The 12,509-nt window shown below is 41.0% G+C and overlaps 1 protein-coding gene across 3 annotated transcripts in view; it reads left to right on the top strand.

Moving 5' to 3' along the window:
- The window catches only part of PTP4A2 (protein tyrosine phosphatase 4A2), a 68,848-nt gene that overhangs the window by 38,209 nt on the left and 18,130 nt on the right, over positions 1-12,509 (top strand). For all 3 annotated transcript variants that reach the window (XM_077481970.1, XM_077481971.1, XM_077481972.1), the window contains exons 2-3: positions 1,098-1,808; positions 5,937-6,029. In XM_077481970.1, the coding sequence (XP_077338096.1) occupies positions 1,713-1,808; positions 5,937-6,029 (189 nt within the window). In that variant the 5' untranslated portion in view covers positions 1,098-1,712. The remainder of the gene's footprint in view (positions 1-1,097; positions 1,809-5,936; positions 6,030-12,509) is intronic.

Genomic DNA, 12,509 nt, shown 5'->3' with positions numbered 1-12,509 from the left:
TGGTCTACATGTTGGGGTAAAGACCAAATGAATAATTAAAGCGGTTGTATACCCGCTGAAGTTTTTTTATTTTTTCTCGCCTGCACAGGAAAGGGCATAATGAGCTAGCATGTACCGCATACTAGCTCATTATGAAATGCGTACCTTAGACTGAGGCCCCGACATCTGGCCAGATCCACGCCGAGGGAGCTGACATTTCTTCCAGGTATCGCGGCTCCGCCGCTGTGAGTGGCCGGAGCCGCAATATCGTCACTCCTGCGCATGCGCGCGTGAGATTTCTTTCTGTCAGGGGCCGGCATCTGCTGGACTCTCAGTCGAGAATCCCCTGTACGCATGCACCGCTGCAGTCAGCGGTGCATTGCGAGGGGAATATCTCCTATACCTAAGTTTTTTTTTTTTTTTTTTTTTTTTTTTTTTTTTTTTTTTCCCCCTCCCTACAAGTAAGCCTTATTGTAGGCTTTCCTGTAGGTAAAAGTCCCAAAATTGACTATAAAACCACTTTAAAAAAGGAATAAATGTATTGAAATTAAGATTTCAGTTATTAATCATAGTTTACTGGAATACAGCGAGTGTAAACAGATTAATGAAATTTATGTCGATATGTGCTATAAGAACAATTCTGTTTGTGTGTACAAATGTGATATTTGCCTTGTTTGCCTTGTATTTCACTTCCTGCACAGAAGCAGATGAAAATGGATGCCTGATAGCAGCATGAGTGGCTCTGGTTATGTACTCTTGCCAGGTGAATTGTATTATAATCGGTGATTGGATCTGTGTGGCTGTTAAGGTGGCATTGTATGTGAAGAAAAATCGCTGCTCCCTTCCTGGAAACAGCAGGGAGTGCACACATGCTCATGCAAATAGGGGATTTCCAGTCCAGAAATTTCCTGAAAATTTGTCCTTAGAGGTGAAGCTATGATTTTCATTTATGGCAGGAGGTGCACTGCCATAAAAAAAATATCTATACATTATATATTTTTTTTAAATAAAAATGTATTATATATTGTTAGTGATTTTTATTATGTAGTGATTTCTTTTGCATATCAAATGTGCTACAAGATATTTATGAATATTTTTATTTATTTTTTGTCTTTCAGGGTTCCTCTTGGAATATACGTCGCACATTTATGGCGATTCGGCGCATAAGCACAGAATACTGCCAGGCTCAGCACACCTTTGGTGCAGACAAGTGAGCAGAGAGGCCTCTCAGTGACCCACCTGAGCCCACCTATCCATGTCCTGCACTCACGCTCGCCAGCTGCAGAAAAGCATATGGGCGTTCTAACTTATTATTTCACCTCACAGCCGCTTATTTTTCACTACTTTTTATTTTTTCCTTTTGTGAAGGGAAGAATTGTACGGGGGAAATCTCCTTTAATGAGTGCCTCATTGCTGTAGGGACCATTGGTCACTATATACGCGCTTTTTTTTTTTTTGTTTGTTTTTTTTTTTTATTAAGCTCTCTTCCCTTTTACTAGAAGTGATGTGAGGGATATCTCTTGGATGCTCAACTGCATCCCACAAAGTGCTCACAAAACTAACATCTCTCAATTGGGACTTTGCAATAACAGAGTTACCTTTTCCACCTGCAAATATATAAATATATTTTTCTTTGTAGAATTTTTTTAATATTTTCTGCTGTGAATTTTTTCAGGATTTTTTTTTTTTTTTTTTTTTAAATAAATAAACCTTATTTTTTTAAAGTTATCATAATGAACCGTCCTGCTCCAGTGGAAATATCTTATGAGTGTATGCGTTTTCTAATTACTCACAATCCAACAAATGCCACCCTCAACAAATTCACAGAGGTAAGTTGTATGTTGTTGCTATTAAGCTAAGAGGTTTATAGTGAGTTTTGGGCTGAGGTAAAGCTTGAAGGGGTTGTCCTCTGGAAAATGTGATCTTTTCCATTTGTTGCCATTTCAACAACAAACTTACCATAAGATTATATGTACTTTTAACATATGTTAAGCATGTTTTACTAGCAGAAACCTCACTTGTGTAGATATCCAAAAGATCTGAGTGCTGCGGGGCATCAACATTTTGGTAAGGATGGGCAGAACACTCTCCTGTTCGGTTTGCAGCAGAACTCCCAAACAGGGGAAATGTTCTAACCCAAACGGGGAACCCATTGAAGTCTATGGGAGCCAAACGGGGAAAAAAATCAAAAGTGCAATTTTGAAGGGTGATATGCAAGTAACTGTCCATAAAAGGGGTATGGGGGTCTGGGACTACCCTGGGGGACGTGTGTCACTAACAATAAAATGTTTTTAAAACAATCTTTTTTGCAGGAGCAGTGATTTGAATTATGGTTAAAGTCAAAGAATAAAAAAGAAAAATTCCTTTAAAATATAGTGGGGGGGGCAAAGTGGCACATCTGTAGCATGCTTGAAACATGCTGCAGCAAAAATGAAATTTCTAAAGAGTCAAATCCCATTAAAATGACTCGCAGTTACAACTACCGGGTTTAGGGCACTCACTCGTCCCCTCATGACCTGCCAGGCTGCATGCCTGAATATAGGTCTGGTATGGATTTTGGGGAGGGAGAGATACTGTTTTAAAATTTGGCTCTTTCTTTCTTTCATTGTTCAGCTGTCGGCCTGTAAACCCATTGACAGCTGAAGACTCATCGGTTGTTAAGACGTCATGGCTGGCTTCCTGGTCCCACCCCTTAACCAGTGTACACTGGCAAAATGCACTGCAGTGCTTAGTACATTGAAGGGTGTTCGGGACGAACACCCTGCAAATTCGGGTGTTTGGCGAACGGGCAAATGTTCTGCCTGACCGGGTGCTGGGGCCTGAATCATTCGCCCATCCCTACATTTTTGGATTTAATGTCGGCAACCCCAGAAGACACAGAACAGTCACATCAGTAACATTCTTGGCCAGGGGTAGGCACACTTTGGCCCCCCAGCTGTTATGGAAAGTCCCATGAGGCCTTGACATACTCTGACAACCACAGGCATGACTCCCTGAGGTTGAGACATGACTGGACTTGTAGTTCTGCAACAGTTGAGGGCTGAAGTTTTCCTACCCCTGCGTATGTATGTATGTATTCCCTTTTACACTTCCTCTGGCTGCTTTATAAAAATTTTATGAAGGGGGGGGTGAAGGAGCTGGGCCAGCAGAGAGTAATTAGACACTCCCATGAGGATTATGGCTTGAAGGAAAGGGGCTGTGCCAGGAAATTGTTTATTCCTGGAAATCCAATTTTTCTTACTAGTTTAATGGCAAAATGAGTAAAACAAAAATATTGAAAAAACACTGCAAGTAAGCAAGTCTGTGACAGGGTGTCTTTAAAGTAGATTTTATCTAAACACTGCTGCATTAGTTCTGTGAATAAAGCTCATTGAAGGCAAAATCGTGGGACAGGAAGTAAAGAAAAGTCTCCTATGGGACAAACGCCACAAAAATACAAAAACCGCCAGGTAGTTTATCCCTTCTCCACCCCATCCAAAGATTTGTTTCATGGTTTCTGTTGTGCTGAAATGGTCAAGCTAGCAGCACATCTTGTGCATCTGCCCCTTGTATGATTTCAGTGACAATGTTCCCCTTTGTCCCAGAATAAGGAGCAATGAAAAAGGGGGGCACAATTTGGGTGCCCACCGACTTGAGACGGTGGCCACACACCTCCTATGGTTATAGGTAATAGTCAGTAATTACTGTGCAAGCTAGATGGGGTACTGTCCCTTTAAGAATTCAGTTAGAGGATTCCTGGATCCAGTGGGAAGCCTTGGACTGTTCTGGAGAACCAGGAAAAAAATGATTTAAGGGCTGCTGCTGCTGTGGAGCTTATTCCTTTTCCCACAGGACCAGAGCAGCAGCACAAGAGCTCCCTCCCTCCCCAGTCACTGGCACTTTTTATGGGGTCGGGTCACCCTGGATTTCTAGGAGGGACATTTTTCTATATGGTACAATGTTGATGCCTTGCTGCTTGAGTTCTAATAACTGGGCAGTTAATGATGTTTGTGCTAAAGTGATACTGAAATTTATGATTCGAAATATGTAAGCCAATAAAAGTGCCAAGGCCAATATTTTGCAAAGTTCAATATTATTTGGTTTATTTAATGGGTATTATCTGGGCAAAACTTTTGAGGCGAGTGTGGCCTTCAGTCTCCATGAGGTGTTCCTTGGTAGCTGGGACAAAACTGAAGTAAGGAAAAATACAACCAATTGTATTGGCTCCTTTTTTCTTCAAATTTATATTTAGATCAGTGCCTTCATGTTTAGTCCTCGACTCCTTTTTATTGCACTTGTCCTCTTAGTTCATCCTTCTGTCTCTTGGATACTTACCACCACTGACCTTGTGTCAAGTGCCCCCAAAGCTCCAGTGTCATTCACTTACATCCTGTTTACTATGGGACCAGCAGTTCATATAGCATTCCAAAAACAGCATAAATTCTGACCGTGCGCAAAACCAATATATCAGTAATAGGTTGTGTATAATAAAACTCCATACACAATTGTACATCAAAATACATGGCAACGTGTCCATTACAGACCACGTCATTAAAAATTATGCATAAGAGCTTCAAAAAACATATATTAAAGTCCACTTTTTTAGTAAAAATCTACGTGCAAAATCCCAAACCACCTTGAAATCAAGTGTGCCAGTTACCTTACCATATGGTTATGTTCTCCAAATTATAGGAGATCAACAGCGCCTAAACTATCCAATCAAGGGCCACTAAATGAAATACCGTAGACTCCAGTCTCCTCTGGTTATCTAAAGACCACTCCTCAAAATAGGGATAAATGGTGGAACGAGCCCATAGAGCAGTATTGCTTAAAACCACCTATTTTATTAAAAGTAGATATATTCATAAATATAAAAGCACCTCATAGTCTAAAAACACCACATCAGAGAACATCAGCTGGTGTATAACTTGAGCCACTGGCCTCACCTTACGCACGTACAGCTGTACAGTGGACATATTCAGGGGATAGAATAATGTAGCATTGGGATACAAAGAAATATTGATGCAATGCCATTTCTAACTTTACAGTGTCCCTCCAGAGTATGCTATCAACGTATGTCTGATAAAGCATTGCATTATTACTTTGCGGCACATGCAAGATCTATTAAAACGTTAAAATTGCATGCAGTCATTCCAGCTTTGCTAAAGAAAAAAAATAAAATTAATCAAAGGATACAGACACAAGTAAACTTCTTGGTCTCTTTGGGATGTATTAAAACCATGCTTCATCCCTCCTTTAGAAGTAATGAAATTTAAAAGCAGTTCTCATGTATTTCAGAGTAAAGCAAAGAAAGGAGATCATTTACTGCTTATTCTAGAAAGATATTCTAAAATGGCCTGAACAGAGTTGGTGGTACTCCCGGAAAGGACAAATACTTGTATGATTTCAGTCTTGTAGTCAGTCAGTGAGAAAAGTAGTCACTATGCTGTTTGTAATTCACAGTAACCAAGCAGATAGACCTGTTTGAGGTCTATCTGCAACAGCCACACCAGTTTTGATTTAGCGTGAAATAGAAACTAGCGCGGGTCTGCCCCTAGTCAACAATATCCGGCAGTTTTCCATATAGAAAACTGCCACAGATCCTTGTCAGATGTGACTTGTTCGGGATGTGAGATGTCAACCGAGAAATCGGAGCATGAGGCTCCAGCTCTCAGTTCTCTGTGCTGCCTATCGGACACAACAGAACATTGATCTCCCTTAACAAAGGGTCTTGCACTAATGCTTATTTTTTTATGTTTTAAGAGTGGTGCAAACTTGTGCTCATATCCCTCTTGTTTAGGTGTTGTCCAACTTGGTAGGCGATCACCTCCAATTCTAAAATGCTTAACTTTTTACATGGTCACATATCAAGTGATTTGAAGATATGATGTTTAATAAAATGCAAAAAATCAGACTATTTAATATGTGCCCTTTCTTCAATGCTTTCATGCTTAGACGTTTTATATTTTTCTTCTCAGGAGCTTAAGAAATATGGAGTCACCACTGTAGTGAGGGTCTGTGAAGCCACATATGATAAGGCTCCGGTAGAAAAGGAAGGCATCCAAGTGTTGGTGAGTATTTACAGTTGCACATCACTTTTTTTTTTTTTTTTTTTTTATTTGGACCACTTTCAAGGTGTTTTATTGCAGTCATAGAACACTTATTGTAAGAGTACTACTTTGTGGTTTGTACCCAGCTGTGTTGAATCAAAATTGGTGTCATACAGCCATGGCCAAATGTTTTGAGACTGACATAAATATATATTTTTTTTTTTCAGAAAGTCTTCAGTGGTTTTAGATCTTTGTCAGATGTTACTATGGTATAATTACAAGCATTTCATAAGTGTCAAAGGCTTTTATTGACAATTAAGGTTTATGCAGAGTTAATATTTGCAGTGTTGACCCTTCTTTTTCAAGACCTCTGCAATTCGCCCTGGAATGCTGTCCAATTTCTGGGCCCATATTCTGACTGCTGGCAGCCCATTCGTGCATAATCAATGCTTGGAGTTTGTCAGAATTGGTGTTTTTGTTCACCTAAATCTTGAGGACTGACCAAAAATTCTCAATGGGATTAGGGTCTGGGGAGTTTCCTGGCCATGGTCCCAAAATGTTGATGTTTTGTTCCTTAGCCACTTGGCTATCACTTTTGCCTTTACGGCATGCTGCTCCATCATGCTGGAAAAGGCATTGTTCGTCAACAAACTGTTTTTGGATGGTTGGGAGACGTTGCACTCTGAGGATGTTTTTGTACCATTCTTTATTCATGGCTGTGTTCTTGGGCAAAATTGTGAGTGAGCCCCACTCCCTAGGCTAAGAAGCAACCCCACACATGAATGGTCTCAGGATGCTTTACTGCATGACACAGTACTACTCACCTTTTCTTCTCCGGACAAGGTTTTCTTTCAGAATGTCCCAAACAATCGGAAAGGGCATTCATCAGACAAAATGAGTTTAGCCCAGTCCTCAGCAGTCCAATCCCTGTACCCTTTTCCTGCAATGGAGTGGCTTCTTCGCTGTCCTTCGTGACACCGGGCCATCCTCAAGTCTTTGCCTCACTGTGCCTGCAGATTGCACGCACACATGCCTGCTGCTATTCCTAAGCAAGCTCTGCACTGATGGTGCCCCGGTCCTGCAGCTGAATCAACTGTAGGAGATGGTCCTGGTGCTTTCTGGACTTCCTTGCGCACCCTGAACCCTTCAAAAATGCAGTGGAAATGATTTTTATGGGATTAAGTTAATTTTCATGGCAAAGAGGGACTTTGCAGTTAATTGCAATTCACCTGATCACTCTTCATAACATTCTAGAGTAAATTGGCATCATATAAACTGAGGCAGCAGATTTAGAAAATTGAATGTGTCATTCTCAAAACTTTTGGCCACGGCTGTACTGTTGGAGGAAGAAAACACTTTCCAAAGTTTTTTTTTTTTATTTTTTTTAACACACGGCTCTGTCAAAGTGGACATGTTGGTCTTAACTAATAAGGTAAGAGTGCCATGTTAAACAGCTGCTTGTGTGTGGTTAAATTGGATAGAATTCCCTTTAGCTTATCAGAGATGGAATAACTTGCGTTTTATCAGAGGACCTTTCTGGGAAGATATTTGATGGCCATGCAAACCAGTTTCTGTCTTCTAATTAGATTTGCTAGCACGTCCCAAAGTGTCCTACCTGGATCATTTAAAAACAAAAACAAATGTCAGCCTTTAGTGGCTGCATGACAAGCTTTGTTGCTTGAAGTGCATTTTGGTGACGTTACAAAAGACCTTCAGTGATTAGTAAGGTGGCTAATGATTCTCTATCGGTCTGTTAAAGTGGTTGCAAACCCTTACATATGCACATTAAAGTGACTGGCCTCAGGTGATACACAGAGCTACAACTAATCCTTCTACATAAGTTGTACCTGTTTATCTGCTGGCTTCTCTACAGCCCTTCAAGGTACAGAAATTCTAAAGCTTTTCAGAGCTGTCAGAAAATGGGGCAACGAGCTGAAATTATACATTGCAAAGTTCAGTGAGGAGAGCTCCAAGTGCCAATTTGAGGGACATAGGAAGAGAGCTGAGACTGTCAGCTGGAGCTCCCTCCCCTGTCACCATTTTTCTCTTTATGTCAGGAAAACTTGTAAGACGTGATTCCTGCTGATGGTGGCGGAACGAAGCAGCAGAGAGAAATTACATGTAGTGCTCTGGCTTGAGACAAGTACACACACTAGAGGGGTATGCTTTGTTTATATTTAATGTCTGGAGTTTACAACCACTTTAAAGCAGAACTAAACCCTGCTATCCTTTACAGCCAAGGAAATTGCCATCCCTGTCTCTTTTTGATCTGTAGTTGCCATGGTGCTGCACATATGTTCAGCTATGACACCAGCCTTTTTGGCTTTTAAGTAATTTGGCTTAGAAGTTTGAGAGCTGACATAAGCGCACTAGATACTGTAGCCGTTATCACCAGAGGCATGCCTTGAATGTAACTGTAAAATTTGCGATACTCTCACGCCAGTTGGTCCGACGCCCATGAAATCTCTCATCGTCCTCTTCTCTCGCTTCTTTTAGGTGCCGGTCTTGATCAGCCGTTGTGGGATGACTTCACTCCCACGCGTGCAGGAATTCAGTCATCCCGGCTCACAGGCACAGTGCCCGAATGTATACTAAGCTGCGCGTACACAACCCAGTGTACATCCTAAGAGACAGCAAACAGATGGGTAGGTTTATTTTATTGCAGAATAGACATTGCTTGTCTCCTCTACAATAAATATCCTTGAGTTCCACTTTAAATTGGTGGGTTTAGTTTCCTTTTAAGTGTTTCACAAACATTGTCGCTTTTTGGTCATGCTGCTTGATCAGGGAGCTTTGTTACCAGTCCAGCTTGGCCCCATCATATCATCATGCTTCTAGTGAGCCAGTAAGGGGCAGCAGAAGGCCATTAAAGGGTCATCCTAAGGAGAAGGCTATGGTAAATCCTGTGTTTTTGGTAATAGAAATATCCAGCTTCTTCAGCAGAGTAGTGATGACAGAAGGGTACCAGAAGCATGTGACTAGCCTAAACATTCCCTAAGGCTTGATTCACACCTATGCCTTTTTAGTGCTTTTTGCATTTTGCAGACTTGCACTACAGTCCATTTAACATGGTTTCCCATGGAACACGTTCTGTAGTTCAAATCTGCAAAAAGCACAAAAAATGCATAGGTGTGAATCCAGCCTAAAGAGATTTTTCATGCACTTTCCCTCATTTCTGTCTTATCTGACCTGTAGTAAAAATAAGCTCTAGTGAAGAATGTTGAGGGTTTCTTTTAATCGTATATCACGGACAGAGAGCCATAGTAATTGCTATTTGGGTTATAGTCCAACTTCAGGTTCTAGACACTGGTACACCCTAAACAGGAAGTTGCCTCCCTATATAACCCCTCCCATACTAGGAGCATCAGTTTTTTTTTTTTTTTTGCCAGTGTTCTATAGTATTGGTTTTGCTCTGTGACAGTGTGCTCTGACGTACCTTCTCATGCCATTTTCTTTCACCGCCCGTACTCGACAGCAGCTTCCAGGTCTCCTCCACGCCATCCCTCCCTCACGGACAAGTCTATCCCGTCAGATTGGAGGCCCGTGCTTGTGCAGGAAAACTTTTTTTTTTTTTTTTTCTTTTTCTCTTTTAGAGAAAGGAGGGGGCGTGCATGATGCAAGGTGGGGGGTGTGGGGCTTAGTGTGGCATTGGCATCCTCCAACACAGGAGTGTGTTGATTTAAAAAAATAAATTAAAAAAAACATCCATTTGTGCTGGCATAAGAGGAGCATGAGGGTTGTCATGCCTAAGCGTCACCACTGGGGGCTATTTGACACATTTACTATTTGCATCAGGCTGAGCATCAATAGCAGTGGCTGATTATTGCTCAAGCAGTGGATGCGATTTCTTCTGGTAGTACCTCTTTGTCCATCGGGCTAAGGTCAGAAGGGGGTGTTGAAACACCCCCAAAAACAATGGCCTCTAAAGCTTTAGATATCTATATTGCACTTTTAATCTCAAACCAGATTCACTCACGGACACAATTCAAACTACTTGTTTATATTAATATGGCAGCTAAACAAACCATAGCTAAGGCATGGAAAACCAAAAATTTTATTGTGGCGGAAGCCAAACGCAGACTGAACAAAGCTCTCATTTTCGATAAATTGACAGCTATTGAAAACAATATTAGTAAATTTCACATGATTTGGCAACCATGGGTTAAACATTTCTTTCCTTCTGATTTTGACCAGTCATTGCTGTTCCCACAATAAAATCCTTGTGTATCGCTGTTGTGCTATTGATTTGTCATGTACCAGGTCACTACCTCAAGAGTTTTCATCTCATCCCTTTTTCTATCCTTTTTATTTTTTTTTATTTTTTTATTTGTTTCATATTTCAAAATTTGGTTTATTTCTCATCAACATAGAGAATCGATCTCTTTTAGAGGGTCTATTCTCCAAAACTTTCTTTAAATACTGGTTGTGCTGAGCTAAAGTTAACCAGGAAAAGAGTTTTACTTTTTAGGCTGGGTTCACACTGCTGCGGGGGGAGATCCGGATGTGATTCGCACCGCAAATCACATCCGATCTCCGTAGCGATGCGAGTTCAGCCATACAGATAGTATGGCTGAATTCGCAGCGCTCCCGCAGCAAACTCGCACGGGACCCTTTTTTTGGTCCGCAACAGAATCGGATCGCATGGTGATTCACACCATGCAATCCGATTCCTGTGCGAGTCGGCAGATCGCACTGCGATATGCGGACGGATCTGGGGGTGTCATTAACATAACATTGACACTCCCAGCCGTCCGCATAGGGCAGTGTGAACTGCCGGCGGGAGGTGTGCGATGCGGGAAAACGCCTCGGATTCGCGGCGTTCCCGCATCGCAGCGGTGTGAACCCGGCCTAAATTATATCTGCCCGTACCTGTCCACAGCTTGAACCCATTTGGGGTGGACAGGTGGTCTGGAGGCATATTTCATTAATTCTCTCATATAGTTCGTTCCTAATTTAGTTCAGTACCTATAATATTATAGTATACAATCTCTGTTACTTATACTTTCATTTATAACATACCTAATCTGTGTGATCAATACCTGATTATAACTATATTGTTAATTTACGATACTCATGATATGATGCTCGTTATGATCTGTAAACTTCCCCCCCCCTTTTTTTTTTTTCTCTTGAAATTCAATAAAAAGATTTAACGAGGAAGCACCCCCAAAAAAGAGCTAAAAGGGTCTCCCTCAAGCCCTGTAAAGCCTACTCTTCTTTTTTTTTTTTTTTTTTTTTCTTTTTTTTTTTCTACAAATGGCATCCTTCCATGAGATAGGGTGGCTGGTCAGAGGGCGCATAGGGGCCATGAAATGTTTGCAACTGTTTTCAACACTGCAACCCCTGTTTATTTTACTAAAGTATTTTTTATTTTTTTTCCCCCTCAGCCATGATGGGTTAAAAAAAAAAAAAAAAAAGTTTAGCGGCTTTAATCGCATCCCAGTGTGGGTCAAAATGAGACGGGTTCTCTTCCATTTTGTCCAGGACCCTCAAACTGAAGAACTAGGGGCGGGACTAGACTAATTCCCTCAGGGGACCATGGTGAGGCTGATGACTCCTCTTCTGAGGTGTCAAATGCAGTAGAATCAGCTGTTTCAATCTTAAGATTAATGGTGCAATTTCTTGCTGAATGGGGTCCGCTCCACATTTATGCACCCTTAATTGAGTGTTTGGTTTTGCTAAAGACTCCTCGCTGTGCATGCCTTTCCTGTCAATTCATTGCTGGAAAAGTGTTTTTGTTTTTTATATCTGAGGATCACCCAGATGAGCATTATTTTCCCTCCTAAAAAGTTTTCACGCTTTATCCTATGGTGGAGGAAATTCACGAAGTAGGGTATACCAGCAATTAACGCTGTTATATCCTCTGTAAATTTAGGGATAAAAAACTGATAAAAATGGAATTCTTAACAAAAAACACTTTTTATTTATTTCTCTGGCAGATTGAGTCTCAGCCTGTACTGACAGTAATTGCTTAATTGTTGAGAGACCAGTTTAAACAGGTGTTCAAGGTTATCCTGCTCTTTGCAATAGTTGCTATGAGAGATTCTATCCTTCAGGCCTTGTGCCCTTCCCTAAGCACTATGCTGAAGCTCCTGGCTACTCTTCCTTTTGCTGTGAAACAGCTATTTGGGGATGTTTTGGATAAGGCATCCAAAGAAATGCTAGTGGAAAGAATTCCCCTTTTTGCAATTTTGTGTAATTCTTTATTTTTTTTAATGTAAAAAACCTGAATTTGACTTATCACCCCCACCTTCTTTAGTTCACTGTATGACAGAGTTGAGACTAGGAGGAAAAACCCACATGCTGGGCCAGTCTGTAGTAGAGCAATACTTATGTGCTAAAAGGGGCAATAAATGGCAATAGAGAGCAGAGTTAATCTGCCCATACATTAGCTTTATTTTATTTTAATTCTTTTTTTATGTCAACCAGCGGGTTGAATGAAAAAAAAAAAAAATAAGGACTCCATTCCCCATCCACACATACAATGTGGTTAGGGCAATC

This window comes from Lithobates pipiens, unplaced genomic scaffold, assembly GCF_037356315.1.
Source record: "Lithobates pipiens isolate NorthernLeopardFrog02 unplaced genomic scaffold, aLitPip1_a1.2 Scaffold_16, whole genome shotgun sequence".
Lineage (NCBI taxonomy): Eukaryota > Metazoa > Chordata > Amphibia > Anura > Ranidae > Lithobates > Lithobates pipiens.
The sequence above is the reverse complement of the archived record's forward strand: the minus strand, read 5'-3'. Positions and strand labels throughout refer to the sequence as shown.